This window comes from Eulemur rufifrons, chromosome 7, assembly GCF_041146395.1.
Source record: "Eulemur rufifrons isolate Redbay chromosome 7, OSU_ERuf_1, whole genome shotgun sequence".
NCBI classification, from domain to species: domain Eukaryota; kingdom Metazoa; phylum Chordata; class Mammalia; order Primates; family Lemuridae; genus Eulemur; species Eulemur rufifrons.
In genome coordinates this window covers 237,683,184-237,709,552 of record NC_090989.1, presented here as the reverse complement: position 1 = coordinate 237,709,552, position 26,369 = coordinate 237,683,184, and the positions used below count along the sequence as shown (strand labels likewise).

General features: G+C 38.2%; 1 protein-coding gene across 2 annotated transcripts in view; it reads left to right on the top strand.

Moving 5' to 3' along the window:
* BNC2 (basonuclin zinc finger protein 2) overlaps positions 1 to 26,369 on the top strand; it is a 276,551-nt gene that overhangs the window by 234,405 nt on the left and 15,777 nt on the right. For both annotated transcript variants that reach the window (XM_069474221.1, XM_069474220.1), the window contains one exon: positions 23,922 to 25,891. In XM_069474221.1, coding sequence (XP_069330322.1) covers positions 23,922 to 25,891 — 1,970 coding nt within the window. The remainder of the gene's footprint in view (positions 1 to 23,921; positions 25,892 to 26,369) is intronic.

Genomic DNA, 26,369 nt, shown 5'->3' with positions numbered 1-26,369 from the left:
CTAGTAGAATACTTGTAGAAATCAAATGTTCAAAAAATGTTAGCTTGTTACTGTAACATTAATAAGGAAAGGAGCCTCTAAGTATATCTTGCTCAATCGGGGAAGACTTCCCAAAAGAAGTAGGTAGCATTTGAGGTAACACTCGAAAGATGAGAGTAGGAGTTTCTCAGGAACAGAGTATCTCATCCAGGCTAACAGAACAGCATCCACCAAAGCATATAATTGTGAGAAGTGGTAGTGTGTTCCAGAGTTTTGTGAATCAGTATTGCTGGAGCATAAGAAGATACACAGGAGATAACCACAGGATAGGTAGCCAGGCACGAGGTCATGAAAGGTCATGAAGGACCTTGTTACTTAGACACGAGTTTATGCTCTGTCCCAGTCACCTCAAGTGGAGTAGTTTTAGATGGCTACTTTAGACAATCCATTGAGATATGTGAAGAAAATGTTGAATTTCTATGTATGTTTTCATTATCTTATAACTTCGTCTTCTAATATTCATAGTATACACATAATATAAGGCATTATATATTAATACGGTAGTACATGTATGTAGTTTGAATGTGATATTCAACCAGTATATGAATATGGCCATAATAACTGTTTTCATGGCTGGTGTTTGTTCTGATTGGTAACCAATCATCTGTTGCCTGGCCTGCCAGTTATTAAAAAGTTTTGATGTCACTCCGGTAAGCAAGTATGCCAGTATGGCACTGTGTACTCATGTTTTGTCACTGATCTTGAGTCTGTTGACCATTCTTCTGAGAGATGGGGAGCCATTGGAGAACTTTGGGAAATGGAGTGAAATGATTAAAATTCTATGTTAGAGTTCACTAAATCATGCTGGGGACTAAGTGCTGAGAAGGGTTATAGGAAGGAGATATCACTTCCTGACTCATTTAGGTATAGCACATAGTTAGAGGCATGAAGCCACCCATTTTGATGGTAGACTTGTGGAAGAAGGAGAACATGATTGGTTTAATTTTTTAAGGATCAATGAATAGAAAAGACATTGTTTGAATTTTGGGGAAAAAAAGTATGGCATCAAACTGTGCAATGGTGTAGTTACCAAAAAACAAACACAGAGACAAAAATTGAAGACTCTTTTTTCAAAATACTCTGAGAAGAAAGAAAAAGTAGATATGTTCAGGAAAATACAGGGGTAATATTTAAATAATCTTAGTAACCTGAATGGCATAAGCACTATACAACTAGAGCAGATGCCCAGACATTGGCCAGTGTGTCCTGCCAGTCCAGTGCGTATCATCCGAACATCAGCCTGGGGAGAAAATAAATAAGTGTGTTTATCTATTTATTTAATTTGAGGATCTTAAAAGGTTGTTAACTACCATTAGTCTCAACTGTGTGCCCCCTCCCCATTTTAAAACCATTTATTTTCTTTCTCTTGAGTTATGAATTCTGTACTCTGAGGAGGAATTAGGAAATAATCTGTCATTGTTGATATGCAACCCTCATTTGCAATAAATGGGAACTTAATTCTAATTTTAACAACACAACAAAATAGCATTGAAAACACCTTCCATTTAGATAGATCAAAGGATTTAGTAGACCTGTATGCTCACAGTGGCAAATTTTCAATGTAGTCATTTTTCTTAACTTTCCAAATGATGTCAGAACATTTTCTCATTCAATATCCTGAAAGTTACCTTTATTTCATTTTCCATGAGATGATCCATGTTTCCTGTTAGACACATAGTTGGCACACTCTTGGCTTCTACCAGTCTGACTGCACACCTTTCAGAACAGCCTTCCTTTCTCTAAGCCAAAATGGAATGAGTGATAAAGGAATTTTGCTTTCAGGAGTGAAAATGGAAAGAGAGAGGCCAGCACAGTAGTGTAAAGAAAAAAAGAAATGAAGGGGCTATGGAGGAAATGGTAAATTGCCCAATTAATAGTCAATTTAGAAGAAGGAGGAGGATGGGTCTAGAAATTTGGACTTAAAAGCAGGAAATCAAACAAGAGTGGACGAAGGGAAGAACCTTCAGGTGGGGTCATTCAGGATCTAAAGTACAAAAGAGAGATAATGTTAAATAACTACAACAGCATGGATGAGAACAAAGAACAAGAAGGAAGAGGCATTTCTTTGGCAAAGAATGAGGACGAGAAGACCAGGAATAAGCAGTAATGGAGCAATTGGCCTTTCCTTTGGATCCTTGTGGCAGAGTGATCATGTGTTCTCTTTCTCTCTCCTGTTTCCGTTGTGAAAGAGGAGGATGTAGCTGAAAGACACTTGATTCTCAAGTATTCTACAACTAAAGCCCTTCTTGTGTGAGTTTGTCACTTTCCATTAGGTGGTCTTTTTTCTCACATTAGGTGGGGGTTTTATCCCTTACCTTTCTCCAAACTTAGTCTTTTGACTCTTCATATTAATTATTTTGTCAACAAAAGATGTAAGATTTAGTCTTGGTTTCCTCTTTACACCAATTTATACTTAAAGACAAAAATTTAATTCAAACTTTAGAGAAGGTATAGGGGCAGGTGCCCTCTATCTCAATATAAAAGTTGGGGGCAAAAGATCTCAGAAGGTTGCTCCCTAGCTGTTCTCAGATTGATCACTTTATTAATGCTCAGAATAAAGCCAAGTTGAATTGGCATTAGCATGTCTTGTTCCAGCTGGCATGAACAGCTTTTTTCTTTGGCTGGTGAATGGAGATGGTTTTGAGTTATAAAAAAATAAAGAATGTGAGTGAAGAAATCCTGGGTTAGCTCAGAGACAGCAGGAAGATTTCTGAGAGAGTGGAAAGGAAAAAGCAATCCATAGACTTGCCGATGGACACTCATTAAATGTTAATAAGAACCGCATGTGATGAAAGGCAGGCGGCTCTGAATTTATCTTGTAACTGTATGTCTGCAACAGGAGGTATGCGAATGAAATCAAGGAAAGGCATTAAAGAAATTATTTGTAAGGCAGCAGAAGCAAGATTCTGTTTACTTTTGTACGTTGAAGAGAACACAACCAGCATTTGGGAGCTGCAGACACATGAGAAGAAATCAGACTTCCAGCTCAGTGGCAGATGGAAGATGTTGTTAGAAAAGAAATAACTCTTATATTTGAATAAATTCCCAGGAAGGTTGAGAACCCCTGACATAGTAGGTATGTAAAACCACACAGCTGACATCAAGGCCTGTTGCACTTTTGTAACCTTCTTGAATCACTGGAGCGAGCAGTCCCTGGTGAGGGAGCATGTCGCTGGTTTCGTCTTGACAGGGAGTTGCACCTGTGTTACCCTACCTCCTTGCAGCTCCCCCACCCCTTGTGTAGTCCTGGGTCATTGGAATGCAGGCGCTGGATTGAAACGTTTATTCATAGCAGATTAAGAATCTAAGTATCTGTGAGGCCTCACTTAGGAGGCTCTTAGAGGATTAATAAAATATTTACAAAATAACCTATGCGATTGCTTCATTTTTGAGATATTTGGCTCTAATCACATCATAAATCCTCATTCAAGTGGCTTCTCTATTCTGTGAAGGAAGTTCTGTACTTACACTTCTGGAGAAGCAGAAACAGATTCCTGCCATACTTTTATGGAAAACATGGAAGCGCCTAGTTTGTCTGCACGGGCATGTTCTCCCTTTTACACACACACACACACGCCCACATACACACACACCCCGAACAGTTCAACAGGGATAAAATGATCATTTTTTATAAAAGACTTATTGATTGAAGTGAGTGTACTCACATGTAAAATATTCAGAAAATTCATCCTATTATTTATGATAAAGAATCTTTGCATATTTTACCTGTAACCAAGAGAACATTAAGCTGATCAAAGTATGTTTTTTCTAATAATTAAAAAAGAATATTGATATAATTTTTAAATTTTTTTAAACTTTTATTCCTAAAACCTATTATGTATATCAGTTACTATATACTGTCTTTTTATGCTATCTTGGTAGATCACATTGCACAATCGAATTTCTAGCTGTATTATGGATCAAGATTTCAGTTAATCCTTGATTTTATGCTTGGTCACAAGTATTTGTATGAGCAGCCATTTACTGAGTGCCCACCATATGCCTAGAATTCTGTGAGGCTTTTCATGAGTAGTAGTATGTCATTTAATTTAATCCTAATAATAACTCTAAAAGTCAGGGATATCTATTGTTGTTTCTTAGCTGTGAAACTGAGGCTCAGGGTAGTCACACAGCTAGTAAGTAAAAGACGCGGTGTTGAAGCACAGCTCTGTGATGTCATACCCCATACTATATTGTATTGTACTTTGTTTTGATTTGTTTTTCCATTCCATTCTGCCTCCTCATATTTCTATGAAGGGAGAATTTCAGGATTGCTAGAACCAGAGCTCACCCTTTTTTCCTGATGGTGAATGCTTAGTAAATAACACTGCTCTTTTACTGAATTTCCCTTCAGTTGTGTGCTATTGCTCATGTTATGTCGCTGCCTTTTTAACAATGACTTTTCTATAATATAAGTTGGAGTTGGCTTTTTGATACATGCTGTCATCTTCAATAAAATATTTATTAGATGATTTAAAATTTGCCAGAAATCTGTATTAAAATGTTCTTTAAGGAAAAAAATATTTACCTGACAACAGTCTGCTCACTTGCATGTTCTCTCTCTCTGTATAAAATGAAAATATTTTTACTACATTTCCTTTCATTTTTCTCTCAAAGCCCTTTAAGAAAGGGATAATACAGCTGGCAGCTATGGCCATGGGAAGTCTGTGCAATCTGTGCTTTATACACATAAAAAATATATGCCAAAATGTATGCATTCGCTATGATTTTTTCTTTTTATTTGTTAATAAGGTGCATATGCCCCAACTTTCCACTTGACCGACTTGTGATTAATTGGGATGTCTTTGTTCTCTCCAATGTAATATCTAAAAATCAGCCTCTGTCTTTGCTGTATGTCAGTACAGCTGCTGTTTGCATGCTGTTTTCTTTGTTGCTATGTGTGTGTGTGCCTCGGGCCCCAGTCCTGAGTCCCCATTTTCCTGCTGTGCATTGCCTGTGTTTCTGTGGAGAATTGTAATGTTTTTGGATCAGGGACTTTTACAAATGGTGTGTTCTTCCTGGTTGGCTTGGACTGATCAAAGACCACCATGTTTCATTTTGGCCAGAGCCTTCAAATCCCACCCCCTACCCTCAATAAAATCCTTTGCAGAGAACTTTACCCTAAAGACACAGAAAACAAATGCAACACCTGTGACCTGAGAGCATTACTTACAAAGTCCTGGAAACTCCCAGAATGTTGTTTATAAAGTACACTCTCAGTCGGGATTCATAGGTGTTGCTGTGTCTCTCTTTTTTTTTTTTTTTTTCCTAGCTACGTGTGAGCAGGAGACTCTTTTGAAGAGAGTGGGAGGAAGCTCATGTTATGGAAGAACGTGATCACACATGTTAGGACACATGCTAATTTATGACATTGAACTCTGACTAATATCCTAAGGGAGAGATGAAATACATGCACATGAGTGTATTTTGGTTTCCATTTAATTCTCTAATTGTTTTTATTTTTTTAATTTATTTTTTTAAGTTAAATAAGGATTTTTGTCTTGATTAGTGGTGTTATTCACAAGCGACTGTAGGATTTCTGCACTTGCCTCACCCGTGTGAAGTGGAAGGAATGTATTTTCTTTTGCCATGTTCCTCCTCAACCAGGGGCACTCTTTACTAAATCCAAGAAACTAAACAGAAGGACGGTAAGTATATTTGATCATTGCTCTCCCCTCACTCTGGGCTTGAGCTGAAATATGGTTTCTAACCTTCATATGTACATTGAGTGATGGAGTAATTAGTTGAGGTAATGCATGTGAAGTGCTTTTTCCATCGGTGCCTGGCACATAGTGAATGCTCAGTAAATGGTAGTTGTTACTTTTTATTGGAGCCAAATTTATATTGCACCTCCCTCTTTTATACATATTTATGATAGCCGATTAGTTAGTTCTGAAGGTCAGTGTCTTCCTTGCCATAGGGCTTTAGGAAATGTTGACTTTTGGTGTGCTTTCACATGGAGTTGGTAGATTGGGTGTTTTTGTTTATTTGTTTGTTTTGTTTTGTTTTTAGTTTATTTGAGACAGGGTCTTGCTCTGTCACCCAGGCTGGAGTGCAGTGGCACAATCATAGCTCACTGCAGCTTCAAACTCCTTGGGTCAAGTGATCCTCCTGCATCAGCCTCCCAGGTAGCTGGGACTACAGGTGCATGCCACCATGCCTTTTTATTTTTTTACAGGAACAGGGCCTTACTATGTTGCCCAGGCTAGTCTCAAACTCCTAACCTCAAGCAGTCCTCCCGCCTCACCTCCCAAAGTGAGCCACCACACCCAGCCAGGTTTTTAAACAAAATGCTACCTTGATTTCCTCTTCCTAAGTCATCTCATGATTCTAGCAGATTACTTATACATAAGTAGGATATGTCACATTTGTAGGCCAAGAATTGACAACCCAATCTCAGACAACAATGAAGATTTTCTACCTTATTTAAAGACAAAATCAAAACCAAGAGATTTGTAAACATCCCAATGTTGATTCCTATTACCAGGAGTGAATGTTGAAAGGGACCACAAAAGCTGCTTTTCCAGCCTCTACTGGACCAGAGTCCTCTTTTGGGGAACCATTAGTTGCATCTTCTAATAAATGACATTTGATATTTTATATACTCACTTGAATGGATGCTCTCTAAAGGAAATGAAGTTAGCGAAGTTACATGGGCTTCTGTGAGCCTTTTATCTCATGTATCTATTATTGGGCAGTTTATAATAGTAAGGGTTTTTTCCCCGTTAGGTACGGACTAAATTTTCAGTAATTTTTTTTTTTTTTTTTGAGACAGAGTCTCACTCTGTTGCCCAGGCTAGAGTGAGTGCCGTGGCGTCAGCCTAGCTCACAGCAACCTCAAACTCCTGGGCTTAAGCGATCCTACTGCCTCAGCCTCCCGAGTAGCTGGGACTACAGGCATGCGCCACCATGCCCGGCTAATTTTTTGTATATATATATTTTAGTTGTCCATATAATTTCTTTCTATTTTTAGTAGAGACGGGGTCTCACTCTTGCTCAGGCTGGTCTTGAACTCCTGACCTCGAGCGATCCACCCGCCTCGGCCTCCCAGAGTGCTAGGATTACAGGCGTGAGCCACCGCGCCCGGCCAAAATTTTCAGTAATTTTTTTTAACTCAGCCTAACTTGACTCTGTAGAGGGCACTAGTAAATCACACCTCCCTCTGCTCAAGTAAAGATAGACATCCCCTCTTCTGTCTCCCACCTACCTACCCATTCCTGGGTCAAGTAACAGAGCTGAGCTTAGGGCCATCATCTGGAACCACCGTTACAGAATCTATCTTTGTGTGGGATGGCAGTGGGGGTACAGATTTGAAATAATGGTGAATCTGAAACAACAGTGGGTAGGTGTGTAAAAAAAGCATTAACATAGCAGGCCTGAGACTGCCATCTTTAGAGAGGGCTGCTTGCAAGGTTGGCCCTTGGCTGGCATCTAGGAACTTGGATTTTGGGAGTGTTCCCACAATTTCCTAACCGATAAAGCACAGCTCATTGTTCCTAAAATGTACAAATAATGTGCTTTATGGTGAATATCTCCTTTCCTTCTGGGAATCTTGAATTTTGGTCCATGTAGGATCAAAGGGTGCCTATATGATCATTCCCAACAAAAACCATGGACACTGAGTTGCTAATGAGCTTCCTTTGTAGACAGTACCTCACACATGTTGTCACTGTTCACCAACACTATTCAGTGCTGTGGGAATTAAGTACATCCCATGTGACTCCTCTGAGAGAGTACTCTTGGAAGTGTGTGCCTGGTTTCCTCTGGACTTTGCCCCATACATGTGTTCCTTTTGCTGATTTTGCTTTGTATCATTTCACTGTAGTAAGTCTGAGCTGTGAGAATGACTATATGCTGAATCCTGTGAGTATTCCTGATCCTGGGACTGGTCTTGGGGACCCCCAACACAGTAGTTAAAAGCTACCTTGTATAAGATTCCATGTGAAGGCTGGGTGCGGTGGCTCACGCCTGTAATCCTAGCATTCTGGGAGGCCGAGGCAGGTGGATCGCTCGAGGTCAGGAGTTCGAGACCAGCCTGAGCAAGGTGAGACCCCGTCTCTACTAAAAATAGAAAAGAAATTATCTGGCCAACTAAAAATATATAGAAAAAAAAAATTAGCCGGGCATGGTGGCGCATGCCTGTAGTCCCAGCTACTTGGGAGGCTGAGGCAGTAGGATCGCTTGAGCCCAGGAGTTTGAGGTTGCTGTGAGCTAGGCTGACGCCACGGCACTCACTCTAGCCTGGGCAACAAAGCGAGACTCTGTCTCAAAAAAAAAAAAAAAAAAAAAAGATTCCATGTGAAGATAAAAGTCAGGAATTCTGAAAGTGTGCCTGAAGATTTTCCTTACTGAGATCCCTCCATTCTATGTGATTTTCTTCCTAAGCACTACTTCATTTTGGCATTGAGTTAGTAAATACGTTTAGAATACAGCCTGGTTCAGTAGGTACTTCTTGCACATTTAATTATCAATGTGAATTTATTTCTTATTCTCTATTCCTATTGGAACTGAGGAATAAAGGAGGGAGACTTAACACAATGTGTTCTCTCTCTCTCTCTCTCTCTCTCTCTCTGTATACATACACACATTTTCCCTGCTACCTGCTATTCTAATAATCAGAAACCAGTACTAACTATTAGTGGAATTTCCCTCATTGATGGAGTATAGTGGCAATTGACTCTCATTTAGAAATTCTTTATGAGTTATCAAATTAAAATAACAAAAATGACCTGAAATTAGAGTTCAATATTTTGTTGTTTTTACCTTGGATGTTAGCAGCCATCTAGGGTATGCCTTTCCATACTATACCAACAGAATTTGCTAGACTTTTAATATCTATCTCCATTTGAAAGGACTCTTTATTTGCTTTCTTATTGGGACAAGAAAGAGAAGCAGAAGTGCTGCTGAGAAATAATCATCCAAGAGAGCACTGGGGAGGAAGGACAAGACAGAAACTGGGTTTAACAGTGGCAGCTGCCGGCCATCATTGACCTGCCTGCTGCTCTTGGTCCACTGGTACCCTTGTCTGCAAGAGTTCGCCTCATGTACACTTTGCCTTTTTGGTCTGGTAGGGTAACCTTCATGCCTTACTTCTGAGAAAATTGAACACAGAGTAAATAGAACATGTGAATTTATAGACAATGTCTATTTTAGACTCCATGAAAACAGACACCAAAGAAGACAGGTTAGATGACAAAAATTTTGTCTCCTTCCTTGATAATTAACATAAAAAGTGAAAAGTGAAATGTTCACATTCTTTTCATTAACGAAATTTTGACCTTAATTTTATATTAAATTTCATATTAAAATAACATAAGCCCTTGATAGACAGTTTTTACTTAATGGTACCTTTTCTTCCTCAAATAAATGTGATGAGTAAAGAAAAAAAAAAAAAGTCCTTCTGGTGATTTAGAAATCAACAGATAGTTGATTTTCCTAAATGGTAGCTTCAGCTCTTTTATTGTACTATGGTTCATTGAGAGAAGCAATTCACTAATTGTAACTGAGTCAACAGCCACTATGCTAGGAGCAAAGAATAGTACTGTGGGAAAAGACCAGGTCAGGCAAGCTGGACCCCTGTCGCAAGTCACACTTTAGCCTCATGATCTTGGGCAAGATAATTAGTTGTTAATTTCCTCATATGTAAAGTAAAGAGGTGGTACTAGACGATCTCAAAGCTGCCTCCCAACTCCCTACATTGACAGTATTTATAAATTCAGTCAGCATTGATTCACCTTGGCAGTGGGGATATAGAGGACAGTAAACCTGTGGTAAGGAGACATATATGGCAGAAGTATAAGCAGATCATGAAAGGGGCAGGAAATTCTTCCTGGGTGTGGGAAGGAGGAAGGAAAAGGGTAGAAATATTTCATGGAAAGGTCATTCAGTGGAGCATTGAAGGATGAAAATGATTATGCCAGAAATTCAGAGGGGTTCATTTTTCAGCATTTAGGATCATTTATGGTAAGTAGATCACTGTAGCTGGAGCTTCAGAGGTCTTGTCAGGAGATGATGTTAGAAAGGTAGGTTGAGTCTATACTGAGAGAATTTCAAATGCCAGGAAAGGGGATTTATGATTTATTTTATGTACAATAAGGAAACACTAAAAGTTTCCTAGGAAGAGGAGTGAAATATTTCCAACCTTGGTTTTTGGAAATTTGACGAAAATGTAAAATTATTAAAGTGAGTAGAGAAATCGTGTTCTTTGTTTTCTTAATGGCTATTTGCATCTGTTAACTTGTACCCAGGTACCTTTTGGCATTTATATTGATCCTTGCCAGGATTGTCTCCCTTTTTGTAACAAGCACTGATGTCACAAACTCAATCTAATACTGATTGTGCTTTTCTTCTTAAGGTGACACTAAGAGTTTATCTCCCCTAATTATCTCCCCTAAACATGCATTGTTTTTCCCAGGCAAGCAGAATGGGTGTACCACTAGCAAAGGTAAACAAGGAAATCCAACCTTAAAAGAAAAGTTAATGATTTAGAAATACACTTTCCTCAGTCTCACATCCATAAATAGCCTAGATAGTTAAGTAAAGCAGGAAGGATTTTTAACCCCTGAGTGGTTGTCACAGTAATACCAGTCTTAACTAGAATCTCATTCCCTTTAACATAAGACACTAAAAGAAAAGAAGATGGTACTTCTATTGCTGCCTGCAGTACCTGCTCAGTGGAAGCTGCATTGCCTTAATACAGCACAGACACTGAGATCAGTCCTTGGGGGTCAGAGCCCTAAGGGGTTTGTGCTCAGACTCCATCAGGCCCCTGGGCTAGGCCTGTCAACTCTGGCTTTCATGTTTTCCTTTCCTTTTGCTGCAACTTTTTCTTCAGCCTGTTCAGCAAGTACACCAGGAGGTTCTATATGAATGTGCATGCATGCATCCACCAAACAGCTTTATCAATAGTGCTGTGAGCCCCTCCTTGCAAACCTGTGGCTGTCATAAAGCAATGTGATGCCAACTTTCTGCACGCCCAACTAATTGCGAGTTGAACACCATCCTTCAGATTGGTGTGGCCGTGTTACTTATGCTTGCCAGTTATCAGCCACCTTGGTGTCATTTCAGTGGAGGCATTTTTAATATTTCACATTTGAAAATGTTTTAAGATAATAAATGGCAGTCATCTCAGGAAGCCAGATGCTTCATCCTGCTCACATGCAAACATTTATTAAAATATTTACATGATAATCTGCAGAGTCATAGATTTCAGATTAAAAACAAATTCTTCTAGATTATCTGCAGTTGACCCAATCTGTCTTGTTATTATTATTTAAGGATACTCATATTGTCCTAATTTTCCCTGTAAATTTTATCAGAGCAGATGTAGTCACCATGATGCAGCAATGGACTAAACTGATTTCATTGATGTAAACATTATTAAACAATTTCAAATGCAACTTTGGAAACAGTGTTTCTGAACCTGTTTAATAATGTTTAAAAATGCATCAATGAAATTGGCTTAGCCTGTGGCCTTTATTACATTATTTGTTCTCAATTACATAGATTCTGTGTTTTATGTCTGGACTAGTTATAAGTCACTGAAAAAAATGATCCCAGCTGAAGAGTATGGCTTATTCCTAACCCATTTAATTTGATTTAAAATTGATAAACCTTGGAAAATACTTCCAGAATGCCATATCAGCTATTAAAATAATAGGAAATGCGTTCTGGAGGTCACACTGGCATTACTATTTCAATTGCCTCCCCCCCATTAAAATTTTATCCCCATTGTTTTTCACCTTCCACTCATCCTCAGTCCCATTGTTGTGACTCTACTACTAAATTCCAAGCTATCAGCCCTGAAATGTAACATAAAACATTAAGTATGTTTTTACTAATTATGATCTGCTAAAATTCAAGCTCTGTGCCGAAGCTTTTTTTATTTTAATTTCAGAAGTAGTATTTAAGCGATGACATGCAGTAATTTGTTCATTCTTCTGTCAGTATAATTTACAAGGCAATGGCAGATAAACATAGCAATACAAGATTCATTTACGGTGACACAATGGCAGATACACAGAGCAGAACCCTGCCTATGAGATAAAGTGGACTGAGTGACTTATGCAGTAATTAGGGGATAATTGTCATTAACCTCACAAACAGTAGTTTACCCATATTGTTTAAAAGGCTCCAGGATGCGTAATGACAAGGTAATCTGTCAAAGCGCTAGGGGGAAATATTAATAAGATTTGTGCAAGCCTGGATAGAAAATATGCAGAAAGCGGCCACATTAAGCTAATTGGTGGATGAATATACACTTGTAAAAGTGCTTCTAATGGCACGTTTGCTGCTCTCCAAATGACTACCGTTAATGTGGAGAAGTGGGCTGCTTAGAAAGTCAGGACTGCTGGGACAAGAGGGTATTAAGGCATGCAGACGCGGTTATTACCTTGTGCTCTATAATGCATGCTTTCTCCTTTTATCTTTTTCATTTTGAATTTCTGAGTTTTTTTGTTATAGTAACATATATTGATTATTTACTCTGATTATTCTGTATTTGATCTATATTTGTTTTGTCAGCCACCAACCCCAAAACACCTCTCTTTTGTGGCCAAATAAAATATACATTGATAGCTGCTTATAAATATACAGAAACAGGAACTATTAATGAATACGTGGATTTATAATTATACACACATGTGTATGTGTGGGTGCCTTTTATAGGAACACATTTAATCTGAGCAATCAAAGGAAAGTAGATCCATCAACAGCCTTGTGTATGTGTTACAAGTAATAATGTGTTGTTCCCTGATGAATGCTAAAGCAGGAAATTAATCTTTGTGTTCTGCTATTCTTATACCCAGAGAAGAACAAAGTTAAATCTCCTAATACATCTTTCTGTTCAATCACACACTCAGTCCTCAGTGTGTTTTATGGAATACTCAGTCCTCACTGTTTTCTGGAATGCTGCATAGTGAGTGTTCTGTCCCTTTCTCCCCCTGCTCCCTTATATCCTAATGAATATGTTAAAGTTCCTTAGGGTTGTTCAATCAGCATCAGTTGTAAAGTATTTAAAAGTATAATATATAAAATATCATCATCCATTCAAGCTTTGGAAGCTCTATACCAATATTGAGAATCTTGATTGCACAGATGAAACTTCATACAAAGAGGTTGTGGCCTTGAATTTTTGTAAGATTTTAGCCCCTACCTGACATGTAAAATCACTTTCATCATGAAAAAACAAATTTGCACTCATTTTTGCTGTTTTTTAGACATTAGGGAAAAGCATATCAGGAAATGCTTGGGTCTCTGGCATTTATATTTAAAAATATAAAGCCCCAACACAGCCAGACAGGTACATACACACTATCTACAAATTCTGTGGTAGAACTTTGGTTATGGTAGGAGAGGTAAGCTAGAAAATGTAGAACTCAAAAGCAAAAATGTCAGAGAGGGCTCTGATGAGTTTTGTTTATTGCAAAGCAAGCAGATTTATAGCTGTTCTAGGACTCAGGCTTTATCTTTATGTCTGAGTGGACAAGAAAATAAGACCATTTGCAGGGACTGTCCCTCTCTTTACTCCTGTTTCTAATGTTTTCTCTGAGGATTTCAAGCTGTTCCTTTGCTGTCCAGAACTATAAAATGATTTACCCTCTAGAATCCCAGTTAGGGATCATCTCCAAGTGAATAACTTGTGTCTGATTAAAGGGTTCAATTGAGGCAAGGGTCTTGTATACAAATACTGCTGTTTCTTGGAAATCTGAAAGACTACAGATATTTATTTACATAGCTTTATTGATATATGATATTTATCTTGAAATGGTTGAATCTTCAAGTTGCAGAATTTTCATAAACCCTACTGATATAATTTGGGGGTTTCCAAGGCCTCTTAGGACTTCTTGGGCCATTTCCCTAGTTTTCAAGCAAAGTTTTCTCTTTAACTGATTGATCATTGAATTGACCAAGAGTTAAAATTAATCAAGAAGAATTAGTACCTCTTAATAAGCAACCCCAGACAGAAACATCAAGGGAAGCATCCAGAATATAGGATAATATAGAAACTCTCAGATAAAGGCAATATTTTCAGTCATAAACACACATTCAAAAAGTAGGTTGGTTATACAAGTTGGTTAGAAGTAAAAGGATTTTAACATTTTAAGTAAAATGATTTGTGTATCCAGATTCTAGGCATAGATAGTAAAATAATGGAGATTTAAAGTTGGTTTTAGTGAGGCTTAGAAATTTTAATATGACTCTTGTTTACATGAAGGTAGGTATTGGTGGTTGATTGTCACACAGCTGGTTGTAGACTGAACCAATACTAGAATTTAGGTGTCCTTCACTCATGTTCTTGACTTTATTTTTCTCTAAGGTTAAATATGTGTAAGTTACATTAAGCATAATCAAACTTTGCAACTTTAAGATACAAATTCTATTTTAGCCTACAGGTATAGAGTTAGATATTTTGTGCTTAAATTAAGGACTGACAGGTAAATTTTATGTTAAGGGTTGATATGCTGGGAATATCAGCTGGATTTAGGATTTTCTATTTTGAAACTTAAATGATACCCATGAAACTATTATTAAATATTAAAATGTGTCTTTAAAATTTCTCAGATTTGATTTACAGTGGTGCTAGATAATTTGAAAAATACTTTTTTGTTGTTGTTGTTTTTTTAGACAGAGTCTTGCTTTGTTGCCCGGGCTAGAGTGAGTGCCGTGGTGTCAGCCTAGCTCACAGCAACCTCAAACTCCTGGGCTTAAGCGATCCTACTGCCTCAGCCTCCCGAGTAGCTGGGAGTACAGGCATGCGCCACCATGCCCGGCTAATTTTTTTTTTCTATATATATTTTAGTTGGCCAGATAATTTCTTTTCTATTTTTAGTAGAGATGGGGTCTCACCTTGCTCAGGCTGGTCTCGAACTCCTGACCTCGAGCGATACACCCGCCTCGGCCTCCCAGTGTGCTAGGATTACAGGCGTGAGCCACTGCACCCGGCCTGAAAAATACTTTTGAATCTTCGAAGTATAGTTCTAGACATTATAGGAAATAATTTACTGCTCTGAATTTTTTTGTATGGCAAATCAAGGCACCTACTTTATTTATTTGCAAACAAATGCCCATAGAGGAAATACATAAGGCTGGTTTTGAGCTAGACAAAAAAAATCCTGACAGGCCTTTAATAGAGCCTAGATGGAGCTTCTATGATTAAATATATTGTAACCCCAGAGTAATCTATCATAATCACTGTTTTTAAAATAAAAATGAGGTATAGACTGTTACTGAGAAGAAAAGGGATAGTACTCTATGAGTTATACATTCTTGTCTGGTCCATAATCAAGAACATTCTGTAACAGAGTGCTTCTTTTTTTTTTTTTCAATCAAATATCAAATAATATGTTTTAAAAATCACAAGAACCATTTAAAACTAGTGCCCTGGCATTTTGATAATATTATTTTGGTTAGAGAGTTGATCATTTTGGGAGAGCAGATGTTCAACTTATCAATAAGTTTTTTTCTTCTAAAAAATATATTTCTCACTGTGAAAAATATTTTCAAATATGGATCCAGAAAAGAAATTATAGAAATTTGTATATTAGAAAATATATCAAAGCCAGTACTTAAAAGTCACATAAAATTACCATGTTGCTTCTTCCTTCTGCTACCAACTATAATCAAGGGTCATGCTCCTCAGACTTCTACTTTCTTCCCAGAAGAGGCATTCATTTACTTTGTACTTACTTTTGCAAGTAATTTGATATGCTTTACCTTAGTAAACCACTATTCTTTAAGGTCAAACATTTTGAATGCTATAATTAGACTGATTTATAATGAAGTTAATATACAAATAGGAATGAGCCAAGAACGATAGCCTGTGTTCACGTGCCTATTTGTGTACATGCATATGTGTGTGATAAGTAACTCTTTTAAAATGTCAGTCTTTATGTGCAAACAATATAGTAGAAGACTTCAATGTTAGTATGTCAGCTAACAAGGACTAATAAGGTTTGCCTCTTGAAGGGAATTTCTTTAGTGGAAAGTTTTCTGAAAGCTCTAACATTCTAACCAATGGTGGATATTCCTGTAGCATTCATTTCTCCTTGGGGGACGCAAGAGGAATAGCAAAGATATTTCAGATCAAGTTCTTTATAATCGGGACATATTGAATTTAGCATCAGCTTCTGTAATCACAGCAAGGGGGCATATACCTATCTGTAATGTTTGCGTACTCACTTCATAGCAAAGACAGTCTTGGGTGGATGAGGAAAATATAGTTGTTTTCCAAAAGAGATGTTCACATGGATAAATGTTAACAAGTAAAGTCTAGTCTTGATTTTTACTCATAAATTTTTCCTTCTGTCTATGCCACACCTTAATGATTTTTTCTCATGGGCCGTCCCTGTTTTATTAATAGGAGAGGAGAGAACAAGGATATGATTGGTCAGCATTGTATTTTTTAAGGTAAAATGATGCTCTGGAGAAGTTTTACAGAATACAAATTTCCAAAGCATGGAAATTGAGTACGGTTTTCATTACCCAAAACAAATGTTGATTTTTTTTCTAAAAAAATAAAGTCTAATTTGAACCATTTGGTGCAATCATGGCATGAATGAGTGTGTTTCATTCTGCCTACAGATATTGCAGTTGTTTCAGCTGGCCTCCTAGAAACATTAGCCTAAAATACTAGAAAAGCACAGACACATAAAAGAGCTTCATGTGAATAGAGAATGGTATAATTTTGTTTACTTACGCAACCAAACTGCTCCAATGTATATTGTGTATGCTAGCAGTATATCTCTCTTAGTCAGTGCCCAGCAAGAAATATGTGTTTAAATGTAAATTCGCTAAAACAAATAAACATGCCAAGTTCTTTTTTCCCACGTAATTTCAAGTGTTTCTCAGAAATTATCACAACATTGCTTGAAAAATTTCCCTAAGTACTTCCCAGAATCTATTGTTTTCAATAAGAATTTTTTTGTGTTGCCATTTTTATTCATCTCCCCTCTTGCCTGCTCACACACACACATGCAGGCACACAGATACACAAATGTTGACCCATGAGCACTTAGGAATGCCAAGTCATATAAATTAGAGATAGAAACGTAATCCAATAAAAAAGGAAAAAATTGACGCTGAAGTGCGGGAACATTCAGACCAGTTAAACTTTTTGGCAAGGAGAAGAGTTTAAAAAGTTGACTTGACTTTAGAATGATAGTTTAAGGTTGAAATATCTCCTTGTTACCTATGGACCCATCTTAGTTTTAAAACAGGTAACTGGCAAGAGAATGGGAGGAAAGAGAACTGAAAGTTTTAAGACTTGGATAAGTTTCTTCTTTAAAACTGTTCGTAATGCTCAAAGGCTTCTCTTCCACAGGATATCTCCCTCAAACTCTTGCTGCTTTCAGCACTGAAGGCCAGCTCTGTCCAGCCCACAAGTGGTATCCATGAGCTCTCTCTTTGTCAACCCCCCGTCTATTAAGTTGATGGAACGCCCGTGTTCAAATCATCTGAGATGATGATCTCTAAACCCATCACTTGCTTCTGAGGTGACCCAGAAGTTAGATGATATATTTCCTAATTTCTGGGTCATATCCTGATATATGTCCATCTAACCAAAAGACCAGCACAAAGCAGGTAGAGGCAAGTGAACACTGTTCATCAACTTCTTACAAGTGTTTATGAAGGTATATGTGCAAAGCATATGCCTGCTGCACACTGTATTGGCTCTGTAGAGAACATTATACACCCCATTAGTAAAAAATACGAGCTTGTACCCTTATATATGTAAAACCTATATATATATCCATATGTAAAATATTAGCAAAAAATAAATAGAAATTCTCACCTTTACTCCTCATTTTCACAATTGATGTCTTGCACACTCTACTAATAGGAGAGAATGGGCAGCGTGTTTGTGTTCTGGTCACACCCATAGTGCAGGAGGCAAGAAGTAAGGTGGCCTATAACTAGTGGAAAGTTGTGAATGTTAACTTATGAGTTTGAAAATTCAAGCAATTTGTATGGTTTAATTTTTTAACTCAACGTCATTGAGATGTACTTCCCATACAATAAAATCTACCAATTTTAAGAGTACAGTCTATGTAGTCATAAACCTCAACCCAACCATGTTAATAGAATATTTTCATCACCCCAAAATGTTCCCTAATGTTCTTTTGCAGTTAGTCCCTTTCCCCCCACCCTCAGCTCCTGGCAATCACTAATCTGTTTTCTGTTCCTTATAATCTTACCTTTTCCAGAATTGCATGTGATTAGAATGGTAGAGTATGTATTTCTTTGGGTCTGAACTCTTTTGTTCTGAGTGAAATGCTTCTTAGAGTTGTCCATGTTGTGGTGTATATCAATAGTTTATTCCTTTTTATTGTCCCATAGTATTCTATTGTATACATATCCCACAATGTCTTTACCCATAAGACTTAAACATCTAGAAAACCTAGTAAACTGTATGATTTATGTTCTGCATAGCATTGTTTCATCAGTTTTTAACTCAGCAAATGCTGTTAAATTTTACCTGATAGGATACGTAAGCTAGGTAGGCTTGAAATTTGGTAATTTCTCTACCTTCTTTCCAACCCATTCCTCTTGCCTTGATATTTAAATTAACTCAGAAGAAGAAAGAATAGAAAATTCCAGTGGGCAACCAGTCATGAAAATAAATTGCCAATGTGGTTATGATGAAATAAATGAAGAAAGCACACTGCCAATCTAGGCATGAAATCAAAAACACATCTCATAAACCTCTGATTTTGTTTTAGGTCATCAGCAGTTCCTATAGCTCAGTGTCATTTAATTAAAAGATCTAAAATTTATATCAAAGAGGAAGTATTTTTAGTTTTTAACTAATCATTTTAGAATTTTGCTTTAAATTATACCTTAAATAATTTGTCTGATAATAAGGTCATATAATGGAATAGAAAATTATTCTGTGTCTGTCTTTTAGAGTTAAACTATTTACTTATTTCTTAATAATTTGAATACTGCTGGAGGAAATAGACCCTAGATTTGTGCTATGTTCGTTGTTCCTCCCTCATTTCCATACTTGGGCAGAAAAAGAGCAATTGTTTTTGCTCTGTGCTATGATATGGTTTGTGGCCTGCTATGAGCACAGGTGGGCTCCTTGTGGACTGAGCTTGAGATCACCTGACAATCTCATGATTCCAAAGCCTCATTTTTGGGCTCTCTTCCATCTCTGCATCCTGTCCTTCTCTACAATCCTCTCCCCCAATAAGAAAAACCAATCTACCTTATTTTACTTTGACTTTAAAATTACAAGTCATGTAAGGTACTTTGACATGAAAAAGGGCTCAAAAACAACCCATGACAGTTGATCCTACAACACAGAAGATTTTTAAAAATCACTCTTCAGAGCCATATAGGAACTGGGTGCCAGATTTCTATGAGTTATAATCACCAGTTCCAGCAAAATAATAAGTCTTTTCATTTAAAATGTATAGATGTAAATATTTTAAGTGTTTTATATTTTTTCTGAACCGAGTAAAAGTAGTTTATAAGTCTGGATTATTTGGTGTTACTCATCTTTTAATTAGTATTATAGCCAATTATTTTCACAGGAAATCAATACTTATAATAACACCTTACATTTAACTTACCAGGGTAAATCTTATTATCCTCATTTTGTAAATAACATTTCCCAATCTAAAAGGTTAAATGTCACTGAACTCTGGTCACAAATGAGAAAGCCTAAAGATAGGAATTGACTCACTGACTACAAAATTGCATGGGAGGGACAAGAGTCTAGTTAATATACTCTGATGTTAACATATTATCCATCCCTAAGACCAGTGTCGCAGTATAGGATGGTTGGTAGTTAGGACCTTCATACTGGCCTAACAAACTGAATTTTTGTTTTATTAGTTTTTAGTACATGATAATCCCTAATTGTTTTTATGATTCCTATTCACTTTAGTAAAAAGCTTGACCATCTGTAGTATATATAGGGAGGACTAGTTTTTCCTCCTAATCAGTCTTGAGCCAATACTAAAGTTAAATACAATAAAAGTAAATTATTAAAAAAAAATTATGATGCTTTTAGTTGTGGCAACAGTGTCCAATTGTCCTAAAATTTTTCAAATGGTTCCTTTCAGTTACTTGCAGACTGGGTGAAAAAAAGAAAGAAAAGCCCTCAGATTGGACACCGGTCTATTTCAAATAGCATGAAAGTCTTAAACCACTGTTTGAGAATCACTGCAACCAAACCATGCATATTTCTGACACAAAGATCTTCAGAAAAAAACCTGGGCCTCCCTTTTTTCCTTTTGGTGGTTTCTAACTCCTTTCAACCAGTTTATCCAAGAATACACTAAAACTGATAGGCAGTCTTAGCATTGAACTTGCAGACTCGTTACATTGCATAGGATCAACTTCATTTCTTTCAGTTTCTCCATTTATGAGCGTGATGAATTAGATAATCTTGATCAAATATTAATGATGAGTTTTTTGGAAAGAACTTCTGTGACACTTCATATTGCCTGGATTTAGAGGGTGCCTGTCAGGGGAACTCCAGGTCAGTGTGTATGTAGGTATTTGTCTTGTTCTGAAGACCCTTGCAAAGATGCTATGTTTTACTTCTGTGTACATATAAATTGCTACTTCTCTTACCACTACAAATGAATCTTCTCTTTTATGATTCAGGCACTAGCAAAGTTCTAAATCTTGCTTACCTTGACCTCTTCTACCAAAAGTAAGTGGTTTAATGTTAACAGTCTCCATTTTAGCAGAGACAGCTACTCAAGACTAAAAGACGATCTGAAAGGCAGTGGTTTTAGAAATAGTAGTAGGCATTGTGGCAGGCCAGGAGGAAAGAAAAACCATATGGGACTTCTGTGTACTGTTGAGAGAGGGAAGGCAGAAGGGTGATGGAAATGAGATGCCTTGGTGGATTTGATCAGTTGCTATGGTTTCTGAGGTGCATTTTAATACCAGAGGCTGCCAGCTGTGTAAATACATTATTGACATGCAGATTTGGGTACAGGTTACCTGGGAAGAACCTGGGAAGATATGACTGTACACTACTCAGATCGGGGTTCACCCTGAGAAACAATCCATAGTGAAAGGCGCCATAAAAGAACACTCAAGAGAGTAGATTTGATGGTAGAAGAAAGATGGTGTAGGCTGGGCAAGGTGGCTCACACGTGTAATCCCAGCACTTTGGGAGGCTGAGTGAGGCAGGAGGATCACATGAGGCTAGGAGTTCGAAAACAGGCTGGGCAACATAGGGAGATCCTGTCTCTACAAAAAATAATTTAAAAAATTAGCCAGGTGTGGTGGCATGTGCCCATAGTCCCAGTTTCTTAGGAGGCTGAGGCAGGAGGATCACTTAAGTCCAGGAATTTGAGGCTGCAGTAAGCTTTGATTTGCAGCACTGTACTCCAGCTTGAGATGACAGACCAAAACCCTGTCTCTTAAAAAAAAAAAAAAAAAAAAGAAAAGAAAGATGGTGTAGAAAAGGACATTACAGTGCTCTAGAGAAAGACTTCTTTAGGAGAAGTCCTACTACTTGCTATTGCAAACTCAGTGTACTCACCTGGAAAGTGGCATCATGGAATGACAGTCACTGAGTTTTATAGAGATATGCAGTGAACTCAGAGTTAGAATTTCTGGGTTCAGCTCCTGGACCCCAGGCTAGCATCTTGGCATCGTTAACAAGCCATCTTACCTTTTTTCTCTTCTGACTTCTCATCTGTTTACTGAGCTCTGGAAGCCCTGGAAGTTATGATAGGGTGCAAATGAAATAATCTATATTAAAATCACTATTTCTGTTTTTATCTAAAACATCAACATTCTACCTTATTCTCCCTATTCCAAAAAAAGGATCTAAGGGAGACCAATTGCTATTTAGTGACAGTTTTTTAAAATGGTGATGTAGGGTCACCATGCACCCACATCCTTATATGACTGTTCTGAGTTGTATGAGAGTATTTGATCTGAAGGCCAGTTTTATCTGCATGATGAGGGGATGAGGGGACATACCCACACATATTCTTTATGTAAAATGATAGAGTGCTAGGAGTGAGCCTTGTAAAGAATAGCACATAACTATCAGAGCTTCTTTTTTTTAAAAAAAAAAAAAAAAGTAATTCAAATAAATGACAAAAACCAGCTGTGATGATTCAGACCATATGATTGTAATCCATAGGGAATTTTATATACAAAGGCTGAGAGAGACTTTTCCATTGCAAAAATAGTACAGGTCCCATGTATCCCTCATCCTGCTTTCTCTAGTGTAAGATCACAGTACAATTGCTGAAACCAGGAATTAAGATTGATGTGATACTGTTAATTAATCTAGAGACTTTATTCAAATTGTGATAGTTTTCCCATGAGTGTCCTTTGTCTTGTCTAGGATCTCTTGGATCACACAATTGTATCTTCTTAGTCCCATCTAATCCTTCACTGTTCTTTATTTTTTTAAAAAAAATCTTTCCTGACCTGTACACTTTGCAGAGTACTCTCTACTATTTTGTAGAATGCTCTTTAATTCTGGTTTGCCTGATGTTTTCTCATGATTAAGTTGAAGTTGTAAATTTTTAATGAGAATGCCACAAAAGTAATGGTGTGCCCTTTGCAGTATATCCTATCAAGAGGTGTGATGTCAACATGATTTCCACTGGTGGTGGTAACTCCAGTCACTCTTTTAAGATAGGGTCTGTGAGGTTTTTCCACTATACAGTTATGATTTTTCCCTTCATAATTAGTATCTTGTCATTTTGTTTTTTAAGAAGGTTGTATGCTTTCTTAAATTGATAGTCAGTGTTGGAGGGAGGGTCATTCACAGAAGGCTGCAAATTATCCTGTCCTTTTGGAAAGAAATGGTACCCTAGAAAATGATGGAGTCATTATTTAACTGTTTGAATAGATTTCTCTCAATCCATGCTGAAACGGACTGCCTGACATTACATTGCAGGATTTTTAAGTCCTACCTCCAGGCAAATCTCATAGTTACTAGCAAAAATGAAAGTGTGAAATGCTTTTTAATGTATATTTAACAACACATAGTCTGGTGATTACTGATGTGTATTCTCTGTGGACTCCCTTTGCTATCAGAGGAGGATGCTAAGAGACAACTTTTTACACATTTATTCTATCTAAATCCATCACGTGTTTACTTTTTAAATATCTATGACTGTCATTTATAATAAGATCATAAAAAGTCAAATATATTAAGTCTAACTCAAACTTTGAATCATGTGATTACAACCAATTTTCAGGAAAAGTACAATTACCTTTTATGAGTGATGTTTTCTTTATTTTACCTTATGAAATTGCCTACTATTAAATGATACTAAAATATAGCCATCCAAAAAAGAAAAGATACAGCTTAGTAATGGGGGTATGAGGGGTAATGCTACTTTATTCATCTTTTTGATTCAGAAATTCACATAACTCCTATTTAAAGGAATTTTCATCATTGAATCCAGTGTCATGTCTGCTTGTGTTGAAGAAGTAAATTTCGCAAAATGTACTTAATTCCTTCCTATGGTGTCACTATTTAATAAGGATTAAGGTACCATTTTTTGCATTTATACTGGGTTGCACAGCAAGAGTTCACATCTTATACTAATAAATGCTAAGTAGTTGCATAGTATATTGATCATTGTTGTTAAAATAGCAGTACTGAAGGCATTTTAGATCACAGGGCCCCAGTGGTCTACATTTTGTTTGCTTTGACATTATTAAACTCAATCTGTTTCTCTAACTGTGACTCTAATTACTACATTTGCATGGCAGAAAAGTTTGCTTTGTAGGTTGACTTTTATTAACAGTGCTTGCATGTTATTTTCTGCTCTCGCTCTCAGGGTTTTTTGAGCAGACAGAGCACCTTCAGTTGCATTGAATAATTATGCACAATCAATAAGTTTTTGTGTTTGTCTTTGTTGTTTCTTTGATGTGGCCTCTAGGATGCTGCCGGCAAGGTGCTGGACCGCTGGGCCATCATGTCTCGAGAAGAGGAAATCATCACCCTTCAGCAGTTTCTGCGGTTTGGAGAAACCAAATCCATTGTGGAGCTGATGGCAATTCAGGAGAAAGAAGGGCAGGCTGTGGCTGTACCATCTTCAAAGACAGACTCAGATATAAGGACTTTCATTGAGAGCAATAATCGCACCAGGAGTCCCAGCCTCCTTGCTCACTTAGAGAATAGCAATCCTTCCAGCATTCATCACTTTGAAAACATCCCAAACAGCCTAGCGTTTCTGCTTCCATTCCAGTACATAAACCCCGTCTCAGCTCCACTGCTAGGGTTGCCTCCAAACGGGCTCCTGTTAGAGCAACCAGGATTAAGGCTCCGGGAACCAAGCCTTTCAACCCAGAATGAATATAATGAGAGCAGTGAATCCGAAGTCTCTCCCACACCTTACAAGAATGATCAGACACCCAATAGAAATGCCCTGACCAGCATTACTAATGTGGAGCCCAAAACTGAGCCAGCCTGTGTCTCCCCCATTCAGAATTCTGCCCCAGTCAGTGATCTAACCAAAACGGAACACCCAAAAAGTTCATTCCGGATTCATCGTATGAGAAGGATGGGGTCAGCCTCTAGGAAAGGAAGAGTGTTCTGTAACGCATGTGGGAAGACATTCTATGACAAAGGTACTCTCAAAATTCATTATAATGCCGTTCACCTGAAGATCAAACATCGATGCACCATTGAAGGTTGCAACATGGTCTTTAGCTCCCTCCGAAGCCGTAATCGCCATAGCGCAAACCCCAACCCTCGCCTTCACATGCCTATGCTAAGGAATAACCGAGACAAAGATTTAATTCGGGCCACATCAGGAGCTGCCACCCCTGTCATAGCAAGTACAAAATCAAATCTCACACTCACAAGCCCCGGCCGGCCCCCAATGGGTTTTACCACTCCCCCACTAGACCCCGTCTTACAGAATCCTCTCCCTAGCCAGCTGGTATTTTCTGGGCTAAAGACTGTACAACCAGTTCCTCCATTTTATAGAAGTTTACTCACTCCAGGGGAAATGGTGAGTCCTCCAACCTCCCTCCCCACCAGTCCCATCATTCCAAGCAGTGGTACCATAGAGCAGCACCCCCCACCACCCTCTGAGCCAATAGTGCCAGCAGTGATGATGGCTGCCCACGAGCCTAGTGCTGACCTGGCACCCAAGAAAAAGCCCAGGAAGTCAAGCATGCCTGTGAAGATTGAGAAGGAAATCATTGATACTGCTGATGAGTTTGATGATGAAGATGATGACCCTAATGATGGCGGCGCTGTAGTCAACGACTTGAGCCATGACAATCATTGTCACTCCCAAGAGGAGATGAGCCCAGGCATGTCTGTGAAGGACTTTTCCAAGCATAACAGGACCCGATGCATTTCAAGGACTGAAATTAGGAGGGCGGACAGCATGACTTCCGAGGACCAAGAGCCTGAGCGGGACTATGAGAATGAGTCTGAGTCTTCAGAGCCCAAACTAGGTGAGGAATCCATGGAAGGGGATGAGCACATTCACAGTGAAGTGAATGAAAAAGTCCTGATGAACAGTGAGAGGCCTGATGAGAACCACAGTGAGCCCTCTCACCAGGACATCATCAAGGTGAAGGAGGAGTTCACAGACCCCACTTACGACATGTTTTACATGAGCCAGTACGGACTGTACAATGGTGCGGGGGCCAGCATGGCTGCCCTGCATGAAAGTTTTACATCGTCTCTGAATTATGGCAGCCCTCAAAAGTTCTCCCCAGAAGGAGACCTGTGTTCTAGTCCAGACCCCAAAATCTGTTATGTGTGCAAGAAGAGTTTCAAAAGTTCCTACAGCGTGAAGCTTCACTACAGGAATGTTCACTTAAAAGAGATGCATGTCTGCACAGTGGCTGGCTGCAACGCTGCGTTCCCCTCTCGCCGAAGCAGAGACAGGTCAGTAAATCTCCATTGGCTGCTCCTGCTGGGGGTGGAAGGTGCCAGTTTGAGTCATGTTAGACTTAACATTAACAAAAATCCAACTTAGATGTTTTTGATGCACTGTAAAGATTGTCCACAGTGACCACCTGATAAGTAAGCTGCCATGCTCGTGAAGGATTGTTGCAGTTGGTGCTTGTTATGATTAAGCATGCAGGATCATATGCCATCTTACCCGTAATGCACGCCATTTTTCTCTGTGTGCTGTGTATATGTGTGTGTATGTGTTTCCATGCATCTAGGTGTGAATTCGTTAACTGTGTACACAGTTCCCTGCTTCCCCATGAACCTTCACTTAGGAGCCGCAGCTTCTTTTATTTATATATTTCTGCTTTGCCTTGTGGCTTTAAATTAAATCAATATATTATCTTCATACACACATATTTATCCAATATAGAAACAGAAATTTACGGATGGAAAGAACCATAGGTCCAGG